General features: G+C 47.2%; 1 protein-coding gene and 1 long non-coding RNA gene across 2 annotated transcripts in view; one reads left to right on the top strand and one right to left on the bottom strand.

The window, feature by feature from the left end:
* Positions 1–1,683: 1,683 nt before the first annotated feature.
* CNNM1 (cyclin and CBS domain divalent metal cation transport mediator 1) overlaps positions 1,684–26,517 on the bottom strand; it is a 48,518-nt gene continuing 23,684 nt past the window's right edge. The window contains exons 4-12 of the mRNA XM_027112270.1: positions 25,569–25,738; positions 23,850–23,949; positions 23,451–23,498; positions 12,297–12,460; positions 5,806–5,989; positions 5,503–5,652; positions 4,725–4,826; positions 3,517–3,690; positions 1,684–2,614 (exon numbers count right to left, since the gene is read on the bottom strand). Coding sequence (XP_026968071.1) covers positions 3,611–3,690; positions 4,725–4,826; positions 5,503–5,652; positions 5,806–5,989; positions 12,297–12,460; positions 23,451–23,498; positions 23,850–23,949; positions 25,569–25,738 — 998 coding nt within the window. The 3' untranslated portion in view covers positions 1,684–2,614; positions 3,517–3,610. The remainder of the gene's footprint in view (positions 2,615–3,516; positions 3,691–4,724; positions 4,827–5,502; positions 5,653–5,805; positions 5,990–12,296; positions 12,461–23,450; positions 23,499–23,849; positions 23,950–25,568; positions 25,739–26,517) is intronic.
* LOC113623289 (uncharacterized) lies at positions 4,776–6,691 on the top strand. The gene is made up of 2 exons (XR_003433867.1): positions 4,776–4,887; positions 5,482–6,691. It is a non-coding gene; the product is annotated as an uncharacterized LOC113623289 (long non-coding RNA).

Genomic DNA, 26,517 nt, shown 5'->3' with positions numbered 1-26,517 from the left:
TGTGGGTTTGATCCCTGGTTGGGGAACTAAGATCCCATATGCCATGGGGCAACTAAGCCTGCCTGCTACAACTGGAGAGAAGCCCATGTGCCACAACTAAGACCCAACTAAGCCAAAAATAAATAAAAGCCCCAGTCTCAATAGGAATCTGCCTTTCTTCATTCTCTTCTTACATATATTCCCAACAGCGTGTTCTTTTTCCCCACGAGCCGGGGCTCTGAGCAAGTCTGGGAAAAGCCAGGCTAAGTGAGTTACACAGGTTTCTTTACTGCAGGGCTTCTCGGCGCCTCTCACATGCAGGAACGCTCATTTCTTTCTCAAAATCACCCTGGAAAGGAAGTTTCACAGCCTGCCCTCTTTTACAGTCTATGAAATAGGCTGGGAACAGTTAGGTGAATTGCTCAAGTTTCCATGGCCAGGAAGTTGCGGAGCCTAGGGGTGTGAGTGCTTCCTCGCAAGCGTGGACCAGTCCTACCTCTGAGGTTCACACTGCACACCTGCTTAGCACAAGACCTGGCACATAAAACCCTCAGCAAAATAGTTGTATCATTTATTTACTGTTAATGAACTTAACAGCCTATGGAGGCTCCTGGGAAGAATCATGGGTCGTACTGGTGCAGGTCACTTGCTAATTGTCCTGTGTGGTGGTTGAAGACCTTGGTAGTAGGTGTCAGATTCCAACCCTCTGCAAAGACCTTAAAAACCCCAACACCTGTGCCCACCTGTCTGGCTGTCCCCTCGCTCCTGCCTTGGTTTAAAACTAATCAATAAGCCCTGCCCGCTCCCTCGTTCCTTTTCCCAGCCTTTGGTTGGAAAGTGCTGAAATTAGGCCACTTTTGCTCCTCTCCAAAGGGCCTACAGAAGTGAGCCAGTGTGACCAGCACATTGTCTCAAGTGCTAGACTGGGTTTTGGCCTCCAAGACCTTGAACTTAGAAGGCACCCAGCCCAGTGCCTTGCACATCACGGGGCTCTGGCAAACGCCAGCCCTTCTCATTATCATCCTTGTGCTTCTTCCTTGTCCAGAAGTCACACTCTGGCTTCTCATTTGGCTTTTACTTTCCATTTCTGGCATTCGTTCTTGCAACATCTTACCCATCTGATATCCCAAAGCAGAGCGCGAGGGCTTTTCTGTAACCTTACCTGCAACCTCACACCTGGTCTCAAGAGGGGTGCCTCTTTAGGCAGGTGGGCCTCAGGTAAGATAATTATGTGTGCACCACCCACCCTGCACCTCAAATGAAACCATGTCAGAACACTGAGATGCCGGGGCAAGGGAAACAGCCACATTCCAGGAAAAGCATTTTTATTTTATTTAAAAATTATTTATAGTTTACTGAGCCTTCACAAATGCTTTATTTTAAAATCCTCTTTTTTTTTTTTAAATCTGAAGAAAATCTTTGGTTGGGGTGGGGAATAGGGAGGGGAGTGGTGACAGGCTCCTTAGGGATTTTGCATAGGGATGGATTAATGCAACAGCAGTGGTGTAAGGGGTAATGAAAGGAAGACTAGACAGGCAGGCCCCCTCGGGCCAGTGGCCAGCTGGGCAAGATGACTGCATGATGGCAGTCCTTGTTTGAAACTCACTGTTTACTGGTTTGGGTCGGAGCACCCAGCACCAAGGGCTGACACTTTGCCTATTTCTACCAGGCAAGAGCAGGTGTTGGGGGTGGGTGGTAGCTGTGAGTTATCTACAAGAAGTCATGCACTGCTGAGCCTCAGGCAGAGCCAGGCAAGGGATGTGAAGTCAATAATACATTGATGAAAGAGGCATCTCCAGCTGGAAAGTCTACTTCCACATGCTGTGTCCCTCCTGTTGGCAACACCTGCTCTGGTTTGGTGGGGGAGGGTGACCAAGTTATGTCAGGTGTAGGCTGTACAGCACCACAGTGTGTGTCAGGGGTTTCTGACGACTTCCACGTGGCGTGTGCCAGCTTTCCCTATCGATTTGATGGACACTTGAGAAGAATCTGTCTCAAACTAACCAGTATTCACTTCACTCTGCACTGCAGAAACTCTGGGCTGAAAGTTCCACTAGTTAAAATAGTGGGTTTTAACACTTTGTGGGTCTGAGACCTTTGAAAATCGTATGAAAGCTTTAGGCCTCTGGAAAACACACATAAGAACGCAGACACTAAATTCTGACAGAGTCAGGGGTTTCATAGACCCTCTGAAGTCCAACAATGGACCCCCTGGAGCAATCGACCCCAAGTTAAGGACCCCCTGAGTTAAAGGTTCCTCTGGGTATTTTCTTTTGAGATGCAAATAACCCAGAGGAATTATCAGCCTCCCCGCTCCCCATGTGATTATTGATTGAATGGGTGGGGGGAGGTGAGAGTAATGGTTTTGGAGGAAGGGAAGGGAAGCCTGAATAGTATACCCCAGAGAAAAGTTAGGGAATGGTTTGGAGATCAGCAGGTAGCACTGGATCACTGGATCCCTGATCTAGGGGTGGGATATACATCAGAAAGGGGGGCAGGTGTCCCAAAGACAACCTTCACTTACTTCCACATTTTCCCTAAGGCTGGCTGTGTGGTTCCGGATCAGAACGAGTTTGTTCTTCAAGTAGGTCTGTGCAGTCATCCTGCCATCTGGTGGTGATGCTTGGAATTGCACCTGCCCCAACATCAGGTGAAAAACCAGAGATCTAAGATCAGTACGTTCTTAGAATAAAGTACGCTCAGCTGACTTGCTGGAGTGGAGTAATGGGTGGGGGTGGGGGGAATGGATGAAAAAAGAAGAGTGATTCTTCAGTGTTCCAGTGTAATATACACTGAAGTCCCATGAGAGCTTGCATCCTTCTTGGCCGACCTGGGCACTCTTTGGTTTGTCATGGCTAAAAACTTTCCACATATATATTTTTTGAACTTAAAACCTGAAGTTCCATCTCTGGCTCCCAAATGGGGTTCTCTGCTCCCTGCTCCTCCTCTTCCAGAGCAGATTTATTGTTGGATTGATGAGTACTGATCAGGAGCCAAAACAGATGTGTCCCTGGGAAATAACAGTGACTTGAGGTTCCATCTCACATTCTTTCCATTCCAGCTGAGACACACCTCCCAGGCTGCTGGAACCCTTATCTAACAGGAAACTGGTCACTGACAGTTTTCTGTCCTGTAACTTCACATGCCAACGTGACTGTCCCGCTGGTCTAATGTTCTGGAGGAATTCGTGGTGCATCTCCTGAACTAATCTTCCTATCTGCTGCTCCAGCCTCCTTTGTGCCCGTCTGCCAGTGGCACCTTTTGACCTAAGCTAAGTATGAAATATGGTGCCAGGGGACACCAAAGAACAAAAAAGGGCATCAGGGATCCTCGAGTGGCACTGTCAGCCTGGGGTCATTTCTTCTCCAGTCCCAGACTGTGCTGTGGATAAAACCATTTCTAGCATGTTCCACTGAGGCACCTCCTTCCGTTATGGCTACCGCAAGGCTCTGAGTCAAACTGGAGGAACGAGGGAAAATCTGCCAAACTGACAGCTAGGGGTGAAGAGGTGGCAAGGAAAGCGGAACGCTCTGTCACCTGTGGGAGGCCTTGGGGAGAAGCAGATGATGGGAGGACGGGTTCTCCCCAAAGCTCTGGAATCTCACGCACCCAGCGAACGCTGACTGCCCTGTCATGTGATGAGAGGGGTTAAGTTGGAGTTCTCCTCAGAGGTTCTCTCTCCATCTGGTGACCTCTTCCTTTTTTGACCACCTGAAAAACACAGCTTGTAAGGATCAATCTTTAAGACTGGGAGGACATTGATACTCTCTCGGTGGTCTAAGCTTTCTTCAAAATAGAAGCAGGAATGGAGACAAAGCCCTTGATAGTTTGTCAGAAGTAACCTGCATTGTCTCCTGGTGCTGACATCAGCATATTTACATCTTGAAGGATTAGGATGCACCTTCCCCCTGAGATGACATCTCCAAAAAGCCGCGCACCCAGGCTAGTGCCAATGGAATGGAGATTTCCTGGAGGGGACTGAGTGAAGCCCACACAATGCCTCAGGATCACGCCCCACCATCCCCAGCTCAGATGACTGCCAGACACCCTCTGAGAGAGGGCTGGTCTCACGGACTTTGATGTCCCTGAGCCAGGGGTGGTGGGTGTAGCTGGGAGCCACACCCCGCACCGGGGACCTACATTCTCTAGATCAGAGGCAACCTTCCTTCTGCACTGGGGTACGTGGGGGTAATTATGTAACTGCCCTCAAGGATGGAAGGGCACTCTGTTCCCAGCTCCACTGTTTTTAGGAAGGAGTATTTTTCACCTTGTTCTCTCTGCCATGGACTTCTTTCCACCGAGGATATTGCTTTCCTTTTTATTGAGTGTCCCAAACACAAATTCTTTCCTTAAAGGACCAGATTGTAAATGTTTTAGGTTTTGCAGGCCATTTGGTCCCTGTTGCAACTACTCAACTCTGCCATTGTGGCCATCAATAACAAGGGGCTTCTATGATCCAGTAAGTCTTTATTTTTTACAGGAATGGGCGGGGGAGGGAGGTCAGGATTTGATCTGTGGCCGTGGTTTGCAGACTCCTGTCCTAGATGACCACCAACTGAGTGGGACAGCTCCCCAAAGTATCAAAGGTGCAGTACTGCCTGAGCCCTATTATGGGTATCCACAATTGTACCTCATTAGAGTTCCCAACAGGAGTCAATGGTTCCTCCTCCAGGAATAAGATCCTAACGTGTTTTTTGTACTAACCAGCTGGCGGGCCGTTTTCATCTGGGTGAAGAGCTACTCACTCAAGGTTCTCAGCAACTTCTGGCCCATGGTTTCCTCAAAGCTGCTGCTGCAGCGGCTGGTCTCTGTGTCCAGGTTGATATGACAACATTCACTATCTGATGCTGAGAGAAAGGAAAGAAGAAAGAACACAAGCCTTTCCCACCTACACACCCAGGGATCCAGGTAGGGTGTTTTGGTTGAGGTTCCTCAGCAAGCGAAAGTTCAAAACCAGCTTACTAGCTAGTCTCTGGAGCCCAAAGGAAGGGACGAACCTTAGTAAGAGTGATGCCTGACCTCAGTTTCCTAATGTGTAAATTAGGCCTAATAATAACTATTGATACCTAACATTTAGGGAGCATGGTACCAAGTACTATGATGTGCCCTCCTGTAAACGTGATCTCATTTATGCTCAGAGCTACTTCATGAGCTAGCCACTGTGATTTATATCTACTAATATAAGGAAACATATCTATTAAGATAAGGAAACCTAGTCTTAGGTTAAAGTAACTTGCAGAGCTCCTAAGTGGAGAAGCCAGGATCTGAATCCAGGTGGAAACCTAGCTAACAGTGTCCTACACACTGTTTTCCTAGGAGAATGGATTAAGATGGGTCTGACGCATGGTAGGTGCATAGTAAGCCTTAGTTTCCCTTCCCGGGTGGAATAAGGAGGTGGGAAGTTTTACATGGGGACGGGGTCCCAGACTTCCCTCACATGGCTCACCCTGGGCCATCCCAGCACCTGGTGGCCTTGACCCCCACCCCCACCTGTTCCTGCAGGGCCCAGTTACCCTCCCTGACCTGCTCTCATGGGAACAGCTGCAGGAGACAGTGAGAGTTGCTGCGTGCTCTGCCCCTCGAAGTCTGTCATCTCCTCCTGGGTGAAGGCCATCTCCTCCATCCTCAGGTACATGACCTCACTGGGGCTTCTCAGCCCATCTGAACGGCTGCCTGGGGAGGACAGTGAGTGCGTCACCTCCCTGCTTTGTAGAAGACCTGGGGCCCCATGAGGACAAGATGGCAGCTCTGGGCAGGACTGAGGAGGAAGGTAGGGCCGTCCCTACCCCACGGTAGCCCGGCCCATCATCCTCCCAACTGACTTACACGGCAGGCTGTTCCTGTTGCTCAGGAGGGTGACGGCAGCGTCATCCTTGGGGGTCTGGGGTGTGCCCCGGGTCATGGGGGCCTTGGTGGAGTCTCCGTCAGTGAAGGCCTCCACGTCGGGGGACTGAGGTGAGCTGTCCATGCGGCAGGCGGTGAGCGCATTCTGGTACTGCTGCCGTGTGATCTGGAAGGAAGGGGCGGAAGCTCAGGAGGAGCTGGGCAGAGCCCTCCCTGGATGTAGTCTGCCTCCCTGAGCTCAGAAGCAGCCCCACTAAGGTGCTTGGGAACGCCTGGCCTTGGTGGCCCGGGATCTATGATCTGGGGGCCTTACCCAAGTTGTACCAGCCCAGCAGTTAAGGGACAATGAGGGGACCCTTTTGCTTGTTTGCCACCAGAGCTCCCTCTGTTCATTTTTATTGGCTCTGGACTCTAGCACCTGGCGGAGCCAAGCCTTCTCCCGAGACCCAGGAGAGGATGGAGGGCATCTTCAGTTAGCAGGGTGGTTGCCCACTGAGAGGTTTAAAACACAGGCTTATACTGTTGCCAAGGACCCTCTTCCTAAAGGGCAGTCAGTGGGGACTCGGCAAGAGCAAGACCCCCAGCTTGTGTCAAGGGCTGAAATAAGAAACCTCCAAATGAAGAACATAAACTGGCAAAACCACCGATGAAGCCAATTTATTACTATTATTTTTTTCTGATGCCTTCCATAGTCATATAGGAATCCATCTGATAAATCCTTCATGAAATTAGTGCCAGGAATAAGCTCCTTTCTCTAGATGAATTATATACTTTCTTATACTGGATGAGAACTCAAATATCCACTAGGTTTCTCCTTTTTCCTTTTATGACCAGGAAGCTCACAAATAAATTTATTTACTTGCAGTAACAAACTCATCCCTGATAGCGTTTTCACAAAATTGGTTTGCAATTTCTTTTCAATTTTTTATTTAAAACATCGTTGGGTTATTTCTTTTGGGAAACCCTACATATTACTGAAAGTTCTACAAATATCCTAAAGAGATGGAACTGATGATTAGATTTTCAGACGCTGGTGAAAGCTCTAGTGCTAATGTTACCCAAGAGAGCTTGCTTTTGCAGACAGATGTTGGGATATGAGGATGGAAACTTCCAGCCACACAGTGCATTATGGCTCACAGAGCACTTAGGAATGTGTTGTCTCCTTTGGTCACAATGACTGCATGGGGTAGGCATGAGAGGTTTCGTGATGCCCATTTTACAAATAAGAAAATGAGGTCCAGAAAGATGGGGGACTTGCCTAAGGTTTGACAGTTAGCAAGCCTTCAGAGTCCCAGCCATGTGATGTGTGTTCTGCCTGGGAAAGTGCTATTCATTCTTTGGGGCCAGGGAGATGGAAGATGGAAGTGGGAACTCCAAGTTCTCAGAGGGGAAACTCCAGGGTCTGATAATGGCACCCCTTGCAATCTGGGCATTTCACTTTAAAGGGCCTTTACTCTTGCTCTCCAGGGGAAATCATCTGAGCTCAGCTCTGTACACTGCAAACACACTTGGCTGCATTAGGCTGCCTTTCACATGCCCGCGGAGGCTGCCTTTCACATGCCCGCGGAGGCTGCCTTTCACAAAACTTTATGGGAGGTCCCCCCAAAACTGCTGTTTTTTTGGGGTCCATAGGCATCAGATGACTGAAGAGAAGCTGGCACATGGTCTGAGCCAAGGTTATCATCAAAACTCAATTTTCTAATGTGCCCATGGGTGTCTAAAGGTGAAGCTTTCTTCGGAGTCTTGCGGGTTCTCCTGGCTTGAACAGGAAAATTTCCTAAATGACACTTCATAAGCCCAACAAAGCACTTGATATTATTGTTTGGGTTCTATTAACTAGTTAGTTTAGATTTGGCTTCCAGTTTAGTTAAAGAAGACCCTTCGCCTAGAAAATATGGTGTGAAACACACTGCCTATTCAAGACAAAGGCACTGCCCATCGGTTACCTGCTCTAGGCATCTCACAGCCTTGCTTTCACACTGCTTCCACTTTTTAAGCTAAAACAAATATCACAAATACCATGTCAATGTGTCACCTTGAAAGAAATTTGAGAAGGGACCTCTCTGGAAATGTATTCAGGGAATCTACCCAGCTGCACTTCTAGATTCAAGCATCACTTTTTGTCAGTTCCCTCCCCTTGTTCACCTATGAAGCCTTTTCTACGTACTACAGTACTGTCCAAGAGAAAAATAATGTGAGTCACATAGGTAAATTAAAATTCTCTAGTTGTCACATTTTTAAAAGGTAAAAACAAACATGTGAAATTAATTTTAATAATACATATATTTCATTTGACCCAATGTATCCAAAATCACTTCAACATGTCACCAATATAAAATAATTAATAAGGAATCTTACATTCATCTTTGTACCAAGTCTTTGGAATTCAATATGTATTGGGTTGGCCAAAAAGTTTGTTTGGTTTTAAGTGAGACTAAAAGACACATTTTTCATTTTCACGGAGAACTTTATTGAACAACGTATTCACTAAACGAATGAACTTTTTGGCCAAACCATTATTTTACATTTTACCAAACATCAATTTGGATGAGCCACATTTCATGCGCTCAACAGTCACATGTGGCAACTGGCTACTGTATCGGACAGTGATGGGCCAGCAGATCAACTAAACGGCTCTGCCCAGTTTTGATAATACAGCCTTGCATGGCCATAGAGTCCCACTGCTTGCCAGTCAGAACCACTGGTCCAGCTCAGCTCCTCTTTCACATTCCTTGAATGTGCCATGTTCGCTTGCCTTCCATACCCCTATTTATCAGTGTTCCCCAGTCCTCGCTCTTGGCATTGCCTTCACTCTCCTCTTATTCTTTCCTAATTCTTAAAGGTCCAGTATATTCTCTAGACAAATTAGTGCTTAAAATAAAGTGCCATACGATTTTGTAATCAATTAGATACTACCCTGCATTGGTTACTGTCATTTGACTTATGTTTCTTCTCCCCAACTGTATTTCTTGAGTATTGGTCATGGTGCCCAGAACCAGCCTTAGTGCTCAACAAATACTTACTGATTGGCATTGAGGGAATCTAACCACTGTTCCAAAGACAATATGTTCTTATTCTTTTTTCATTGCTGTAGCTACAACCATTTCTTAACAATAGCTTGAGTTAAAGTTGCCTTATACTCTGGCCAGTTAAGAACTCAAGCATCCTCTAAATTACATAGGAAATGGAGACCTGTTTATCTTGAAACTAATAGGAGTTAAGGGTACCCTTTGGGACATTTTGACTTAGCAGTCGATGTGTCCAGAAGTTAACCTTTCAGCCAGTGTGATGTTTCCAATCATTTTATGATGTTCTGTTTACATTTTCAACTTTCAGGTGGTTTATTCATCCCTCAAAACACGATTCTGCAATTTAGAGATTCTGCCACCAGATGGTGATGGGGCATCTTGGCCATGGTTACACAATTCTGTCTCTATGACATCTGCCAAATATTCTTCATTTAAAAATGATACTTACAGAATACATTTAAAAAATTCATAAGGATTCTTTGGTACCTTCATAACTTATTAACTACTATTAATCATGGCTTTAATACCTTTCCCAGATACTCACTGGATACACCTTTCTATCTAATTTTATCTTGAACTCAAATTACTACTGGACTTAATGAACAGTTCTAGAACTTAGTCTGTTGGACAGGAAAAGCCCTTGCAGACAGTCACAGGGGCTTTGGCCAGTGAAATCACCCCTTGAGCTTCCTCAAAAACTCTCTAAATGTTAAAAAAAGGCGTAAACACCACTCCTCAAAATCTCATTCACTTTTCTCCCCAAAGCCTCATATGGATTTTCTCAACTTAAGATATAAATGGTGTTATGGACTGAATGTTTGTGTCCCCTCCAAAATTCATATGCTGAAACCCTAACCCCCAAGGTGATGGCATTAGGAGGTGGGGGTAATTAGGTCATGAGGAGGCGGAGACTTCATGAATGGGATTAGTGTCCTTATAAGAAGAGAGCCTTGGGCTTCCCTGGTGGCGCAGTGGTTGGGAGTCTGCCTGCCGATGCAGGGGACGCGGGTTCGTGCCCCGGTCCGGGAGGATCCCGCGTGCCGCGGGGCGGCTGGGCCCGTGGGCCATGGCCACTGAGCCTGCGCGTCCGGAGCCTGTGCTCCGTGATGGGAGGGGCCACGGCGGTGGGAGGCCCGCATACCGCAAAAAAAAAAAAAAAGAAGAGAGCCTTCTTCTTCTCTCTCTCCTCCCCGCCATATGAGGATACAAAGAGAAGACAACCATTTTCAAACCAAGAAGTGGGTTCTCACTAGACGAGACACCACCTGGATCTGCCAGCACCTTGAACTTGGAGATCCAGCCTCCAGAACTGCGAGAAATAAATGTTTGTGCTTTAAGCCACCCAGTTGATGGTAATTGTTATAGCAGCCCAAATGGACTAAGACAAATGGAAAGACCCGAGAAGCAAACTTAACAAAAATTCCCAATGCACTTAAAACGGAATCCAGACACCATACTCTGGCCTAAAGATGCCAGGCAACATTGCTGCCAGCACTCCATCCCCAACTCACATCGGCCTCGTCTTTGCACATAACGCGCCAGAACAAAGATCCTCCTTGGACCACCAAGCTCTTTCCTGCCTCTGTTGTTTCTATCTTGAACATTCTCTCCACATCCCCTTCCAGGTCTCAACAAAAGAGACCTGCTCTCTCAGGCTGCTCTGACAACCATTTCTAAAGCAGCTTCCTTGCCAACTCTGCCCAATCACTGTTTATCCCATGACCCAGTTTATTTCCTTCATAGCCTTCATCACTCCCCTAGATTACCTAGGTTATTTATGTAGTTACTTGTTTATCATCTTTCTCCCCCTAGGAGCATGGAAGCTCTAGAAAGGTAGGAGCTTGCTGTCTTGTTCACCATGGTATCTCGCTGATGCCTATTCAGTGCCAAGCACGAGCAGGTAGTCAGTAAATACCTGTTGAACCACTGACTCATATAGCGACATTCAGTTTCTTTTCCCACAAACCATATGCCCAGTACTACAAACCACTAAGAGTTAGTTATAGCAGAATTTCTCTTCTCCCATTTTTTCCTACCTCCACTTCTGAGGAAGGTCTGCAATGAGAGGGCTTCAGGGCTGGAAGCAAGAGGGAGGAGGATCGTGGGCTGCGGTTTTCTGAGGTTCATTCTCACTGCCACGATAGACTAGTAAGTGTCCACAGTCATACACACCATGCGTGTTGTTGGGTTAGTGCCTAAAGCCCTTCTCCCAGGCTCTGTCAGCTCTGATTTCTCTAAACTCTCCCCAAAGCCCAAGGACTTGAAGGCTTGGACTCTGGAGACAGAGAGACTCAATCTGAAGTTTGGCTGTGCCACGTCCCAGTCATGAGACCTTATACTCCTCAAGCTCCCACGTCGTCTATAAAGTGGGGATGACACAGTACCTACCTGTTAAGGTGGTTGTAGGACTCAGTGGGAAATTCGTTCAAGGACTTAAAGTGCATGGCACACAGCACCCCACCAACAGTCATTGTCCCAGCCCACCCCCCAGGAGTGACCCCTCTTCTCCACGGTTACTTTTCTCAACGCTCTTGAGTTTTAGTTCAGGGTGTTTGCAGAGTTCTGGAACACAGAAAGCCAGCCAGCACACACCACCCTCAAATAATCAGGGTCAGTGTTCTGAGCAGAAGGAAAGGACCTCCTCCCACCTTTGTGATTTCCATACACCTCTCACCCGGCCTGCAACTGGGATGACTGTTACCAAGTGAGTGCGTTGGGTGTTTAGTTGGACTCAGGTAAATGGGTTCCCTTCTGATCTCAGGCCAAGTGTGTAATGGTTTGTGGAATGCTACCAAACAAAACAAACAAAACCTATCAAAGCAAGAGAAAGGAGGGAATCTTAGAATGTTTCTGTCCAATACCAATCTCAATGAGGGGTATGAAGAAACAGCTCTCCTCCTTAATTACAAGGCGATAAGCACTGCTGCCTCTCTCTACTGCACTTGCAAAGCGGCTCTCTTCACATAGCTCAGTGACAGCAAGGGGGTATAATAATATTTACAGGCTGAACTGTGTTTTAGACTTTAAATATTAACACGTAAAATCTTATCCACATGTAAAATCATAGCATGGTTTCTTCTATACCCTCGGTTTATTAATCACCTGCAGATTTATCTTGAATAAATAAAATCAACCTGGTGCCAATGGCGGGCATCCAAAGGAAACAGTTCTGCCGGCAGCTTGTCTCGGGCAAGCTAATTCCCTATCGCTTCGTGCCTCAGTTTCTCCACAATGAAAAATGGGGATCAGGAGATCTTAATGAACAATCATGGTTCAAACGAACAAAGGGACAATAACGGTGACAAATAATGAACAGAATAAAGCTAACCGAAACCAGGGCCTTTAGAAAGCCAGGGAGCAATTGCCACGCAGCATTATCTTGGAACAGGGGGAACAGGATGCTGCTGGCTGGGAGTGAGGGGACAGCCCTCCCTGCGGAGCTACCTTCACAAACTGCACGTCGCTGAGGATGTGGACTGAGTAGTCGGGTGTGTAGAGGTTGTTGCTGCTACTGCACAGCTGGGTGTTGCTTCCCCCAAAGTCGCTGCGCTCACGGCTCGGAGACTCGGAGCGGTTCAACCCGCTGCAGCGGGAAGGGGACCGGTTTACTGCAGAGGGTGAGAGAGAGGAGAGGGAGGAAAGGCAAGGAGGGAGGGGTGGGGAGGAAGGAGAGGGGAACAGAAAGAGGGAGAGAGAGAAAGGGGTGTCGTTTACCGAGGTCTCGCAGTATGTTTAGGTGATGGCAACACCGGGTGGTGGACTGGGCCCTCTCCCCTCCCATCAGAGCCCAGGAAAATGCCTGGCTGCTCCATTTATGAGGATCAAATGCCTAAGGCCTCGTGGCCCCACTCAGCTCAGGTTCCTGCTCCCCACGACCTCTAGAAGCGGGAAGCTGGGTGGGCCGCTGCCTTTCTCCGTTCTGGGGTATGTGCAGGAGATAAGGACCCTTCTATGAGTGTGGGTTGCTACCCCAGACCATGAGACCCTCTATTGGGGTGAGTTCTTTTATATAAACTCCATTCACAAACCTTCTTTTAGGAAGGCTGAGGCCTTAGGTTTGCCCTAAAAACCACCTGTCGCAGAACAGGTAAGCAGCCCTCACCGTGGTGAGGGGATGACGCAGGCCCCAACACTGGCAGGGCCGGGGACAAGTGGAGGCCCATAAACCATGTGGATAGATATTTAAATCATGTCAATAAACTGTTAAAATATGTTCTGTCCTTGTCTTTGACAAATATAACTTCTTAAAAACCTAGCAGGCCAGATAAGGCTCCTTAAGAGTTTTGGAAAATGGGCTGTAGGGGGAGAACCAGCTCTGCCCTAGGGCTTTCTGGCCCCGTCTCCCAGAGCTGGTTGGGTGGGGAATTCCATACCTGAAACGTGGTCTAGAAGGAAGAACACAGCTCTGGGTGGTACATCCCTTTGGCTCTGTGAACTACTCACCCCACAGAGAGGCGTGGAGCTGAGGAGGGCCAAAGAGAGGCCCCCTAAAGGGTGGGTCTAGGGCAGGGCTCTTTCTAGGCTCAAAGGCCGGAGGCTGGAATAACCCTCCAGGCCTTCTGTCAAAGGCCTCTTAAATGTTCAGAGCCGGCTTCTTTTTCCATTTTCAAGAACCACTTCTTGGGAAAGTTCAATTAAGACCACATCACTTGGTTTCAAAATGGACTGTGTGAACTACCCTCCCAGGATCAACAGAAGAGAAGAGAGGTTCTTAAGGTGACCCTAGCATTATCTCCACCACAGAATAACCCTGAATGAGAGACCGCAAAGCCCCTCCCACCCCTCTGCTTCCCAACTGACGCCACTCTTCATTTCTTCCCAAAAAAGAGAAATGGGAGGCTGTCAGCCTCTCCTAACTAACACAGATTCAGTTCAGGTGCTCCAATGAAGAGTCTGATTCCTCAGAGATTCTGCTCCTTGGTTCTTTCGGGGAAGAACCTTGGGAATTTAATTCTGTCTCTTAAGATAATGCTGCCATCCATCAAAATGATTAGCATCTATTTGGAGTGACTTCTGAAGGTCTGTCGATGTGTTTAGCTGCCAGGCTGTTATTGTTGTCTGGCAAACCACGTAGTAGTGGAAAGACTAAAATGACCATAGGTTGAATCATTTTCTCATTAGAACCAGAATAATCACTGCCTTGATCAGATTATAGAATTAAGGGTTCCACCTCCAGTTTTCTCCTTCTCAGTGTCATTCACATACATGCTGTTACTCAAACCAGAAACCTGGGAGTCTCCCGTGACTCCCGCCAATCTGTCAGCCCCACATCAAGTCTCCACTTCCCCGACATAATAAACTCATCTGCCCCTACCTCTGTCTCCACTCAAGTCCCAGTTACCATCACCCTCGCCTGAACCACAGCCTGGTCTCCCCAGTTATAATCTCATAATCTGTTCTCACCTCAGCTGTCAAAAGCACATTTTAAAAACACAAATCAGCTTCCTGTTGAATCTCAATAAAATCCATACTCCTTGCTGTGACCCCTAAACCCCCTATGACTTGAGCCCTGCTTTCCTGTCTGATCTCATCTTGGGGCTCCCTCTCCTCGCCTGCTTGTTCTGCTCTAGCTTACTGGCCACCTTGGGGATCCTCAACCATGTAAGCATACCCACCTCAGCAGATGCCGTTTCCCCTGCTCCCCCTCCCCCCATTTTAGCACCATTCCCACCCCTGCTCTCACTTCTCAGTCATTAGGTCTCAGCTGAAACACCGCCTTCTCTGAAGACCTGGTCTGGCCACCCTAAGAAGATTACCCCTATTTCCCTCTATCACTGTCCCCTGTTCATCTCTTTAAAGCACTTTTCACAAGTTTTACTTAATTACATGTTTGTATTTATTTGTAATGTCTACTCAGTTCAATGATAAATTCTATGAGGGCAAAGACCTTGTCTTTTCTGGTCATTGTTGTACATCTGGTACCTAGCACAGTGCCTGGCCCAGAGTAGGCACTCAATAAAAATGTACAGAATGAACAAATCAGCACCTAAGAATCCCTGAAGGAGTTTTTATTTAGAATCTAAATTTTGTTTTAAAAAGGTTTCAGGGCTCTCAATCACCCTGGAATCAGAAGGCTTTCCCCCTGCAACCTAAGTCATTTTAGGGAAGCTGACTTCTTGAAGTGAGGGGTGGGTAGAAGAACACTCCAGAAATGCACTGGAGTGTTAAATAGTGTGCAGTGAGACTCCAAGGGCACCAAGAAGCCTCAGGCCTTGGCCCATAACTTGAGGAAGAGGCCGCAGCGAGCATCAAGACCTTCTGTCTGTCTGTCTGTCTGTCTGTTTAATAAGAGCATGTGAAACGGGGGGTCCTGGAGTCAGGTCTCCTACTTATCCACTGGGTGACACCAGAGTGACCAGGGGCCGAGAGGGACAGTGATGGTGCCACGGAGAACAGAGTGAAACACCAAGGTGACTGTAAACAGCAGTAACATTGGGCAGAGAAATACCCATTTCACGTCTGGTCCTGATCCCTTAAAAACAAACCGATGAGGTCTGGCTTGCCTAGGCCCACTGTGGCTGTTCTGAGGCGGTGACTGACTAAGTAAGTCGGTGGTGTTTCCTCAGGGCTGTTGGTTGTGGGAAAGGGGGGCAGGCACTCCTGCAGGAGTGCAGCTTCTTTGGTGTGAGCAGAGTCTGGAAATCACACCTTGATCTGGTGGGTTTTATCTTCAACTCAGTTTGGAACGAAGAGAGAGAGTGTGGGCAGGCGTTTGTGGTTTCATTTACCCTGAGGAATGACCACTGCTCCTTGATAATCCTCCACCTTGCCTGGTGGGACACGTGCTTCACATACCCCACATCTGCTGTTCTACATCCTCATCCCTTATGTCATAATTCAAGATAGGGTCAGGGAGGCTGACAGGGAACCACAACCCTATTGTATCTGCTTAACAACTTCTGCCTGAATCACTTCTACTCCCTGTTGGAAACAGAGGAAACAGCTTCATCCCTGATCTCCCCAAAGCTCTCATCTTCACTGGCACCTAGCACAAGCATGTCACCCTGCTGTCACTCACAAGGACCCACATGTCAAACACAAGCGACATCACTGTTGTGCTGGGAGGAAAAACATGTCTTTTTTAAAGTAAAAACAATGCTATTGAAGCTTTATTCATAAAATCCCAAAGGATTCCCAACACCAGAAGATACAACGGTCTTACAAAGGTCGAGTATATAAAATCAATTTTTAAATGACAAAGGAATCCTCATTTCATGACAAAGAAAGTCCCAGCTCATCTGAATGTTGTGCAAGACCAATGTTTTTGTGTCCCAGAGCCTTACATTCCTCAACAGGTAGGATGCTGACGACTCGGCATTTTGGTAATTGTGCACATACACTCAAGAGGTTCCTGAGCAAGGGAAATGGAAATACTCTTAATAAAAAAAAAGAGAAGAAATCAGTAACAGACGAGTGTCCCAGCAGCATGGCAAACTACTTCAAGTTGTATAATTCCCCCTGGCATTTCCTAAGAGCACAGAGGCACAGCTTGGGGGAGTGAAGAGAGAAGGAGAATCCTAAGCACAGTGCAAAGAGGTCTAAGAGGCGACAGATGAGCATGAAACTGACCACAGGACCCCTCAACAGGGCCCAGGCCAAGCTTCCGACATATCCCTTGTCCACTTGTGCTCTTACATCATACCCTCAAGCTGGCCCTGGAGAGACTGGCAGGAGGGCAACCCTGGCGGAGGGCAGGGTTTCCTGCTCTAGACCCCCAAGTGCTGTGGAGAAGTGTGGAAGACCTCATTCCTGCAGACTTCACATGGTCAGTCTGCAAGAGATATCTGTCCTGGATGGCAAGTTGGAGTTACTGAGGTTGGGTGGAGAAGACACCGGGGTAAAATTGGGTCGGGGTGGGAGAAGGGGAGGAAGAGGATTTTAAACTGCAATTAGGACTGGATGGAATCTCCCCTCATCCTGCACTGATGGGCAGGGGCCCTGAAAACCTATGCACAGTTCTGCTTTACTCATGACACCTGTGTCTGGAGAGTTTTCGCAACTCTATCCCAGGGGCAGGACCCACGACACAGAAGAACATCCCACTCCCCTTTTCAGTCTGGGGATTTGAGAGGAGGTAGGGCTCAGCAGCTGCTCGCTTACATCTTTCAAAGCATCAGTGAGGGATGGGGAGGAATAGCTCACTCTGGTCATTGTCACTGTGCCACGGGGCATCTGTGTTCTCTAAACTGGATGGGGGAATTTAATTACATAGGCTTACAGGATTACAAACTAGGATTATTAAAATTCATCATTCTGGGGTAATATTCAACATCAGACAACCAAATGCCAAAAGCTCTCTGTCAAAGCTACAATGTGAACCCTGCAAATCAGCCCAAGTTAGGAGTCCAGATGAACTCACTCACGTTACATGGAGCTTTAATGGTTCCCAAATGTTTACTATGCAAGAGCCGACCCAAAGGAATACTTCCACTTACCACATTTCACAAAGTAAAAAGATTATTTTTAGGTACTCCCTTTATATTCTGGGGAAAATCTAACCTCACTGATCTCAGACTACATTACAGATGGACAACTGGGCATTGTAAAAGGACCCTTGCTTGCGACCTCTCTCCTGCCTTTGTGCTTTTGTGGAAGGACTGTCATGGGGAACTTGGAATCATCTCCACCACTGGGAGAAGAAAAAAGGGATGAATCTGGGGAGATCTGCAGTGGGGCCGTGTACTCTCAGCAGTTTTGTTTTTAAATGAAAGCACCTGTAAATCTGGCTAATTACACCACATTCTGGAGGTAATCCACACACCACTCTGCTCTCCTTATTTCAAATAAGGCTCAAATAGAAGGAAACTGCCTATGGGTGATGGTGGCAATATTTGGTGTAGGGACCACCGGGCTCAACCCAGAGGGAGCACCTTAGTTCATTAGCACAGCTGTTTTCAAAATGCAAACAAGCCTCTAGAGGGCACAACACGCCCACGTTCAGAAGGGCAGCAAGGTCCCGGCCTAGAACAGGACCTCAGAGACTTGGACACCAGTCCGCATCCTTCTACCTTCTTACTACACCTTTGACAGTGACCCAACGGCTTAATTTCTCAGAGCTGCTTCCTTACCTATTGTTGCCCAGCAATAATTCCTAACTTCCAGGGTTTATCTAAGATGGGGGTAAGACATAATATACGTAAATTAATGTATCTGGATCATAAATCAAGTATGGGACCAGAGTGTGCCCAGAACTGCTTTCCATAAAAATCCAATGACTGAGGCTTCTTCTGCTGATATGGAACAGAAGCAAGAGCTACTGGGAAATACCAAATTATAGGTCCTGGGGATGTCACCCGGTCGCTAGGAAAGCTTGGCAGTTGGCTACAGAAAGAGGTGAGACAGAAGATGGTGGGAAGAAAAGAGCCGAAGGAGAAGCAGAACGTTCCCATCTCTCATTTTCTCCTGCTGTGCCCATCACTGCTTCACTCTGCGGAGTTAAACCAAGGGTGGGAATAAGCTGGCCTTGCCCTCCCCTGCTTCCTATTGGGTTGAACACACACAGTCATGGAAAAGTGGGGGGAAGGTTAAAAGAGCTCTCAGGAGCACATGGCACCAGCCAGAGTTGGATCGGAAGACTCAGTACCTCCTATAGGGGGACTGCACAGCAGAAATGAGTCACCTTAATTTTCATAATAAATACCGATGAACTAGAACTAACCTTCATAAGTAGGAAGTTATAATTAACTAGGTTGTCTGGTTAACTAAGGGTTAATTTTAAAAAAAATAACTCCTGCTCTCATGCTGTCATTCTTTTCTTTTTTTTAATGCTTTGATCCTTTTCGTTGAAAATCTTTTAAAAATGTCCATCTTTCCTTTCTGCTGAAGCTTCCTAGCACTTTCTTCATTCACCAAGATTCCTCACATTGGAAGGATCTTGAAGGTCCATGATGTGGTCATTTCTAATTTTATGGGCATGTGGGGGTGACCACTTAGCTGGGGAGGGTACCAGACTGGCATCTCCCATTGACAGTACTCCTGTAGTCATCATGAAGGCATGAGCTCTCAAAAAGCAAGAAAAAAATTTATTTCTTGGTGGAAAACCTCCACTAAGTAAGAGAGAAAACTTTGGTGAAATTTGAGAAGGTGATTAAGTCGTCTCGTCCAGATAAACATGGGAACCAGATGGTTTTTGATGGAAAAATGTGATTTGTGAGAAAGTAGAAATCAACATAAGTAGTTCTGAAGTTGCAAATTTGGGGGTTTGAGGTCCCAGAACAGAGCCTTTTGAATGTTGAGGGTCTACTATACAGACAGTGAAACATAACTGGATTCTTGATGCCGGAGGCTACGGTGGGGCCTCAGAATCATCGCCAAAGCATTGGGATAAGGGAGACAGATGTAGAGGGTATGGGAAATTGGGCTGTGCTTTAACTTCAAGGTAACTTAACAAACAAATTCTTAGTTTGGTCATTACTTGCTCCATGACCCTAAGAGATCAACGTCTAGTGATGAAAACAATATAAACACTTAACTGATTGTTCAGATTTATTACATTCTACTCAATCCTTGAGTTACTGTGTGGCTCTGTGAGGAGCTACTTTACCTGATTAAAAAAAAAATCCAGTAACTTTTGTTTAATTAACAAGAGAGGTTAAGCCTGATGAAAAGTTGTTTTGAAAATTTTACATATAGCATCCTTTGTATGAGCAGAGCTAGAGGGAATATGGTCACTACACAGTAACATTACTAGAAAGATAAGGAGGGGTTAGTGGGTTAGCTAAAGGCAGAGACCATATAGAAGAAAAGATGGAGGAAAAATAGGAATAAAGCATAGTCTTTCATTGTTTCTTCCTATTTTTCTTCTGCTGCACCCCTTACCCTCCATTCTGCAGTCAGACAAATGATAAGGAAAAATTCACACCATTCCTCACCCCACCATTTCTCCATCTACGTACACAGATATATCCTTCGGGCCTAAGTTCACACGTGACACCATTGAAACAGCAATGCCTGGTCAGTGAGTACAAGTGAGTGTTAGCCGTGCAACGTGCTGTGCCTTGGTCCTGGGAGAGACTAGTTGGGAGAGACTAGTTTTCATGTGGGACAGTGACAGAGACCAAAGGCCTCTTGCAAACCCCATGGATCTATGGAGATCGAGACCCCATGCATGTTTACCTGGGGAGCCTGCCAGAGAGTCCCCTCTGCTGAAGACGAAGGTACGAGACACAGAGATGGGCACTAAAGAGTCAAGGATTTGTGAGTTGCGTAAGGGAAGATAAACATAAAAGGAGAGAGACAAAGAGCAAAGCGTGTGAGACAGTCTGTTCCCGGATCTTCACAACATCGCATTTCTCTGCCAAAGTGAATCTTGCCTCTGGAAACATGAAAATTGCATCCTCTCACAAAGTCACTCTCCAGAAAGAAGAAAATAAAATAGACTTTGCTGAAGGTCTTCCAAAAAGATGCACAATAATTTCTGAGGGGATCAGACCCGCCAATGACAAGAACAGGCGGTGCCCCAGCAGGGAGTGTGTGTGGGCAGTGTTCTGTCTGAGGCGCCTTTTGGAGCCAGCAAATGTGCTGGGAGCCCAGCACTGTATTCCCGCCGGGCTCTCCCCGCTGCCTCAGGTCTCCAGCTCACCTGTGGGAGGGGTGAAAGCAAGTGCATGCTCCTACTAGGGGCATCCTCGAGGAAGCTGTCTCCTGCCTCAGACTCCTAGGAGCTCCCTCTGTGGTCACAGTGCTGGGGGAGAAACTGCGTGGCTAGAGCCTTGGGACACAGGAAGGGCAGCATTTCTCGCAATCTTAATGTAAATCAACTTGATAAACTAAATCAGTCATTTCTTTGCAAGTACAAGTGCTCCAAACCACCTCTCTTCCTATCCCCTTTTCCTTCTCTCTCTTTCCCCACAGAGTCTGAAATGGTGCTGGCTATCGCTTGGGGCCTGGGTGGGGTGGAGTGTGTAGCAATACTCCAGTCCTTTCCCGACCTTGACTCTGATCAAGTAGTGTTTCTGCATAGGAACCTGTTTTCATCTCTCTTATCTGGTCATTCCCAGAGTCTCTTCCAAGGAGCTAAATGAAGTCAGAGTGCAGGTGACAGCACACTGAAATAGGTGGCTTCCATAGTCTTAGCTGCTGAGCCCGATGACTTGCCTGAAATTATCCAATAGTACAAAGGAGTGGGGAGGGGAAAGCCTTATACCTACCTGATAATCATTTGCTTTGTCAAATAATCATATTCTTTGTCAAAGAATATTTTAACAGGCCCCTAGTGTCACAAGACACACTGGAATAAGAAACCCCATTGTCTCAAGAAGAATCCTAGCACTTCTGGGCCACAAATTACATGTATACCCAGCCAAGCAGATAGGAGACTTGTTCTCTCTCCAATTGCACACCACTGTGGGCATCTGTTCTGGTCACGCTGAGCTCAGGCCCCGTTCCTCCAGAGTGCCAGGCTCACCACGGTCCTCCTGGGTTCCCTGGCAATCAGAACCAAGACAAAGGAGATAGTGCTGACTGCGTTCCCTTTGCCCTGCACAGGAAAAGCAGAGGGACTTACTTGTAACCTCGAGTTCAACTGTGAGGCATTGGTCACAGGGCCAGCGTTCTGGCAAACTCATTGTCTCCTTTATTACCCTCAAGGCTGACAAAGCTCTAGGCTGGCATCAAGGACAGGGGTAGTTTGGTAGACTGAGACCCTACAAGAGTTTACTGCCTTGTGGCTCAGGTTAAGCTCTTCCTCAACCTACAGCTGAGGTCCTTGGCCAGTGAAAGATGCTGGGTGGACCTGGGCTGAGGGTGGACCTGGAACAAGGAGGGGCAGGGGGTGGGGTGGTGGTCTTTGGAGTTCTTCACGCTTTGCTGTATTAGGTAAGGAGGGCTTGGCAGGGAGGATGGAAAATGTCTCCATACCCCTACAGGCTAATTTAATTTCGTTTTCCTCCTGAAGATTGATAAAGATGCTCAGAAGTGTGGGGAGGGAAAGAGAGGTTAATATTTCTTTTTAGTTAACCAGTTTTGAAGGATGATTAGTGTTGCAAATTTACTGTGTCTCACATATAAAATGGAAGGATTTTGATAGAAAGAACTAGAGACAGGAAGGAAGGAAAGGAGGAAACCAGATAACATCTTCTTACTACTTGAAAAACTTTTTTTTAAAAGAAAGAAAGTCATCTAAATCAGATGGGCTTGGGAGCTTTAGGTAGCTCTTTTCCCCTAGAGTTCCCACATCTTTTGGTCTTATGGAAGAGCCAGAATAAGGCCAACATGTCTAGGTAACATTTCATATCCCAAGAGTTACTCTACCATGAGCAATCCCCAGTGTGATGGATGGTGGAAATCTCCTTTAGAGAACCAAGGTTTACCAGGTCCTGTAGACCATCCCTCTCCCATCTAGATTTCTTGTTCTGAGAACTGACACTTCCTTCATCAACCTTAATTGAGATTTGTTGGTTTATATAAGTATAATAATGTACGAGGATGTTTTATTTTACAGCTCTCCTTCAACTCATCTTGGACCACCCCTTGGGTGTGGGCAGCTACTTCAACTTCATTTCAGACATCTGCTGGGCTAGGATGTGAAGTTACACTGCAAATTGTTCCAATATTTCCACATAGAAATTACATTCTGGAACATGATGGATTTAAAATCTCTATTTCATTGTGCTGTGTGAACTAGTCAGGACACCGGAATGCATCTAGGTAAATCACCAGCCTGCTGGGTGATTTGGAGCAAGTCATTTCTTTAGTTTCTCTGTGTTAAAATGGTATCTACTTTTCATGTGCCACGGATTGTGATATCAAGCTTTGGGTCCCTCTGATAAATCCCAGTAAAAAGCACTATGTAAAATCTTTCTTATGATGAGAAAAAACACCCCTTTGGCATTAAAATGGCCACCATAAACACTAAGAGCTGAAAGCAATGCAAAATTCAGACTGGTGAATCAAAGAGAAATCTAGAGAAATAATGCTTTCTGGATCACACTTATATCACAATAAATGCCATGCTCTCTAAGCACAAGTGCAATAACTTATGCAGGAAACAGAGAGAAGGTAGAGCACAGAAGGCACAGAAGACACCCGCCAGCAGCCCCGTGCCAGCCCCCACCAGCATGCACGGCCAGCTGCAGACACTTCTCCACCAGCTGAGATGTGGTAAATGAGGAAAGAGAAGCAGATAAGCAACATACGCACCAGCCTGGGACTTACGTCCTAAGATCTTGCAGTCACTTCTTACTAACCGCCACAGACACAATAATAGCGTATTAGGGTTTGCAAGTAAAGGACAGTGGGTGAATTATCACAGCAGCGAAGGAAAGCCTGAACCTCCACCAGAGCACACAAATCACCTGCCTGCATTCCCTGGCAGGTGACAATAAATGGGGCCTCCCCTCACAACCTCCCTCCCCCGTCATTCGTCATTTGCACGTGAGCAGAGAAGCAGCAGAAAACATTCCAGACACGCAGAAACTAAGCCCCCTGTGGTCCGTGGGTACCTGGCAGAAAGCAGTGTTCCTGGCAGAGCATACAAAGAGGCTGCCAGCATTTGTGTTAGCCCTAGCCCAGGCTGAGAGTGCTCGGTCCAGGTCCCCAGAGTGGGCTGAGGCAGGACCACAGCAGGGAGGATGAGGGAGGGGTTTGAGAGATACATACGAAGGACAGAGGATCCAGCCAGACTTCCAACCTTCCGCACATCGTTATCTAAGGACAGAAGGATGCAGTGTGTTTCAGAGGCAATTCAGAAAACACACCTTCTTAAAGGAATTCTCCCTCTTCCACCCCACCCACAGCACCAATCAACCCTGTAAAAACAGGGCAATCAGGTGGAAGTGTAAAAAGTAAAATAAACTTGTCTTTTCATATTGAAAATTACCACTATCCATCCCTAACACTGGGTAATGTTACAGTCTACCATGTACTTCCACATCTAAAGCCTGGGAAGGTAAAAGGCTTGTTCAGGGTCCATAACGGGAGTCACAACTTGAACCCAGATGCATTTTCTCCACTGTCCTACTGCTTCCCCAATAAGCTATGGCTTGGAAACTGGAATACCTGAGCAAGCAGTGGTCATGATGGCTGGGACACCATAGTAGGTAAAGGCTCCGTTCTCGAAGCGAAGGCCTTCCTTACCAACCTCCACCTCCACTTTACCCTGGAGAAAGAAGGAAGTGTACTAAGGGTGTGGACAGCACTTCCAGATCTACTAGTGATTACGACCCTAAGCACTTCTGCTTGGATAGTAAGTGGACTTAAAATCTTATCACAGGGAAATGTGAATTCTGTCTGGATACGTTTCAGAAACAGCAACTCCAACTTCAGAAGGCCTTGGCAGTAAATGACTTGCTTAGTTCATAAAGCAGCATCCTGTCATGTACATCCAAGCTTTCCCTGCAGACTGTAATGGCTCTTCCATGATGCGGGTCCAGGCACCAGCTAGCCCAGAACCCTGTAAACTGCCCCACAGGTGTAGTCTGAGACTAAACCATCTCTAAGTCTGGCTGAGATAAAGCCTGATTCTGTGAGAAGCTTGTGCATATAGTGTGCGTCTATGGGCCTGAAATCCACTGCATGGATCCGCCCACACCCTATGAAGCCTGTACTATTTTTATTCCCAGTTTATAGATGAATCATTTCTGAGGCTCAGAGAGGTTAAATAGCTCGGTCACGGTTAGTTAGACTTTAAAGCTAGATCTTTCCAATTTCTGAACCTACATTCTTGCCACTACATTTTACGCCTCCAAGATTTATTTGAAAATGGTTAAGTTTATATTAGGCATAAGACTCTATGTGTTCCTTGTGTTATATAAACGATGTAACAGGACACTTCTCCATTTCCAACAGTAAAGAATGCAACTCCATTTCTGGAGAAGAGAGGGCATTTTATTGAGGCTATCTGGAAGGATGGGTGTGAGGCACACTACCGAGTCCGAGCAGACAGGCTGCAGGGGAACTGTAACAGAGAGGCCCTTTCTAAGTCAACGTGAGTTTAATGAAGATTTTAAGACAATCACTGTATTTAGGGTTCACCAGATTCTGTTGGAAAGAGACAGGGAATAGGGACGGAGTTAATGGTGGAGCCAGGCCAGGACACCAGCACTACCTAGTGCTGGAACCATGCCTGACACTTACTTACAGGCCTTTCCAGGCACCCGGGGCAAAGGGTGACTCTACTCCTGTGAGTACCGGGAAGATGCTGCCCCTCTTTCATTTGCTCGTTTATTCCCTTCCCAGTCTTCTGAAGGAGGAGAAGATTAAGGGACTGCAAAGGCTGAAGTGTGGTAGAGAGAGCGGATGTGTTCTGTGTGCTTTCAGAGAGCAGAGCAAGGACCAGTGGGTGGAAATCAGAGATGGTGAGATTTCAGCTCAACAGAGAGAAGGGCCTGAAACAAGAAGTGCCTGAAGTTTGGGAGGCAGTGCACAGTTGCATTCCCGGGCATGGCCAAGCAGAGACAAGGAGGTGTTAGCGATTCTGTAGGGCAGCAGGTTTGGAAATTCAGCGGCAGAACCCCTCTGCTGGGAGGTACCCACTGCATCCCACCACAAACATCACTGATGTCAGATTAAATGCCATCAAGATCCCACCACTCCAGGACGCCAGCCAGTCACACCTGTCCCCTCTGAGCGTCGCGGACAAACACCCACACCAACTGGCCTTGCTCCCAGGGCAGCCAGCCGAGCCTTGGAGCCTGGCACAGAGGAGGCATGGCCGTTCCTCTCCAGTCTAGAGAGGTCCTGTCTTGCCCTTGGGGGGTCCGTGGCTTTCCCACTCACCTGCAGAAGTAGCACAAAGTAGTCCACAGGGCGGTTGCGCTGGTACAGGTAGTGTTCCGGGGCCTTCTTGTTCTTCTCATCACACTTCAGCTCCTGGATCACGTTGGGATGTTTCAGGAGCCGCAGCAGGATCTTCTCCGAGAGGTACAGAGACTTAAACGGCTCCACTTCTAGGGGAGACCGGGAGGCAGGAGGAATTGGCAGCTGGGAGGAGTCAGGATGGGCACAGCCAGGGCCATTCATGCTCTCGGGCACCAAGCTAGCAGGATTCCTGCAGTTCCCTTGGGTGGGTGGGGGTCTTAAGCCCACGTATGTGTCTCAGGCCCTCTGGGGATGTGTGTCCCTGCACTGGCACCTCAGGAGAAACAGGTCACCATTTTGGCAATGTCAGTTTTGTTATTGTTTTTCTCCTTGACTTTATTTAAAGCTGCACATAAACTTAAAAAAGAAGAAAATCCTGCCATTTGTGACAACATGGAGGAACCTGGAGGATGTTATGCTAAGGGACATAAGCCAGGCACAGGCACAAATACTACTCGATACCATTATATGATGAATCGAAAATAGTAAAATTCATAGAAGCAGAGAGAATGGGCTGGGGGAAGGAGGGAATGGGGAGGTATTAGTCAAAGGGTACAGAGTTCTGGCTATGCCAGATGAATAAATCCTAGAGATCTACTGCTCAGCCTAGAGAGCCTAAGAGCAATACTATCCTGTATACTTAAAAATTTGCTAAGGGCTTCCCTGGTGGCGCGGTGGTTGAGAGTCCGCCTGCCGATGCGGGGGACGTGGGTTCGTGCCCCGGTCCGGGAAGATCCCACATGCTGCGGAGCGGCTGGGCCCGTGAGCCATGGCCGCTGGGCCTGCGCGTCCGGAGCTTGTGCTCCGCAACGGGAGAGGCCACAACAGTGAGAGGCCCGCCTACCAAAAGGAAAAGATAAAAAAAAAA

The sequence above is a fragment of the Aethalodelphis obliquidens genome, unplaced genomic scaffold (assembly GCF_003676395.1).
Source record: "Aethalodelphis obliquidens isolate GAN/ISIS:26980383/991018 unplaced genomic scaffold, ASM367639v1 scaffold11, whole genome shotgun sequence".
In the NCBI taxonomy this organism is placed as follows: domain Eukaryota; kingdom Metazoa; phylum Chordata; class Mammalia; order Artiodactyla; family Delphinidae; genus Aethalodelphis; species Aethalodelphis obliquidens.
Note: the sequence above shows the minus strand (reverse complement) of the source record. Positions and strands in the feature narration are given on the sequence as shown.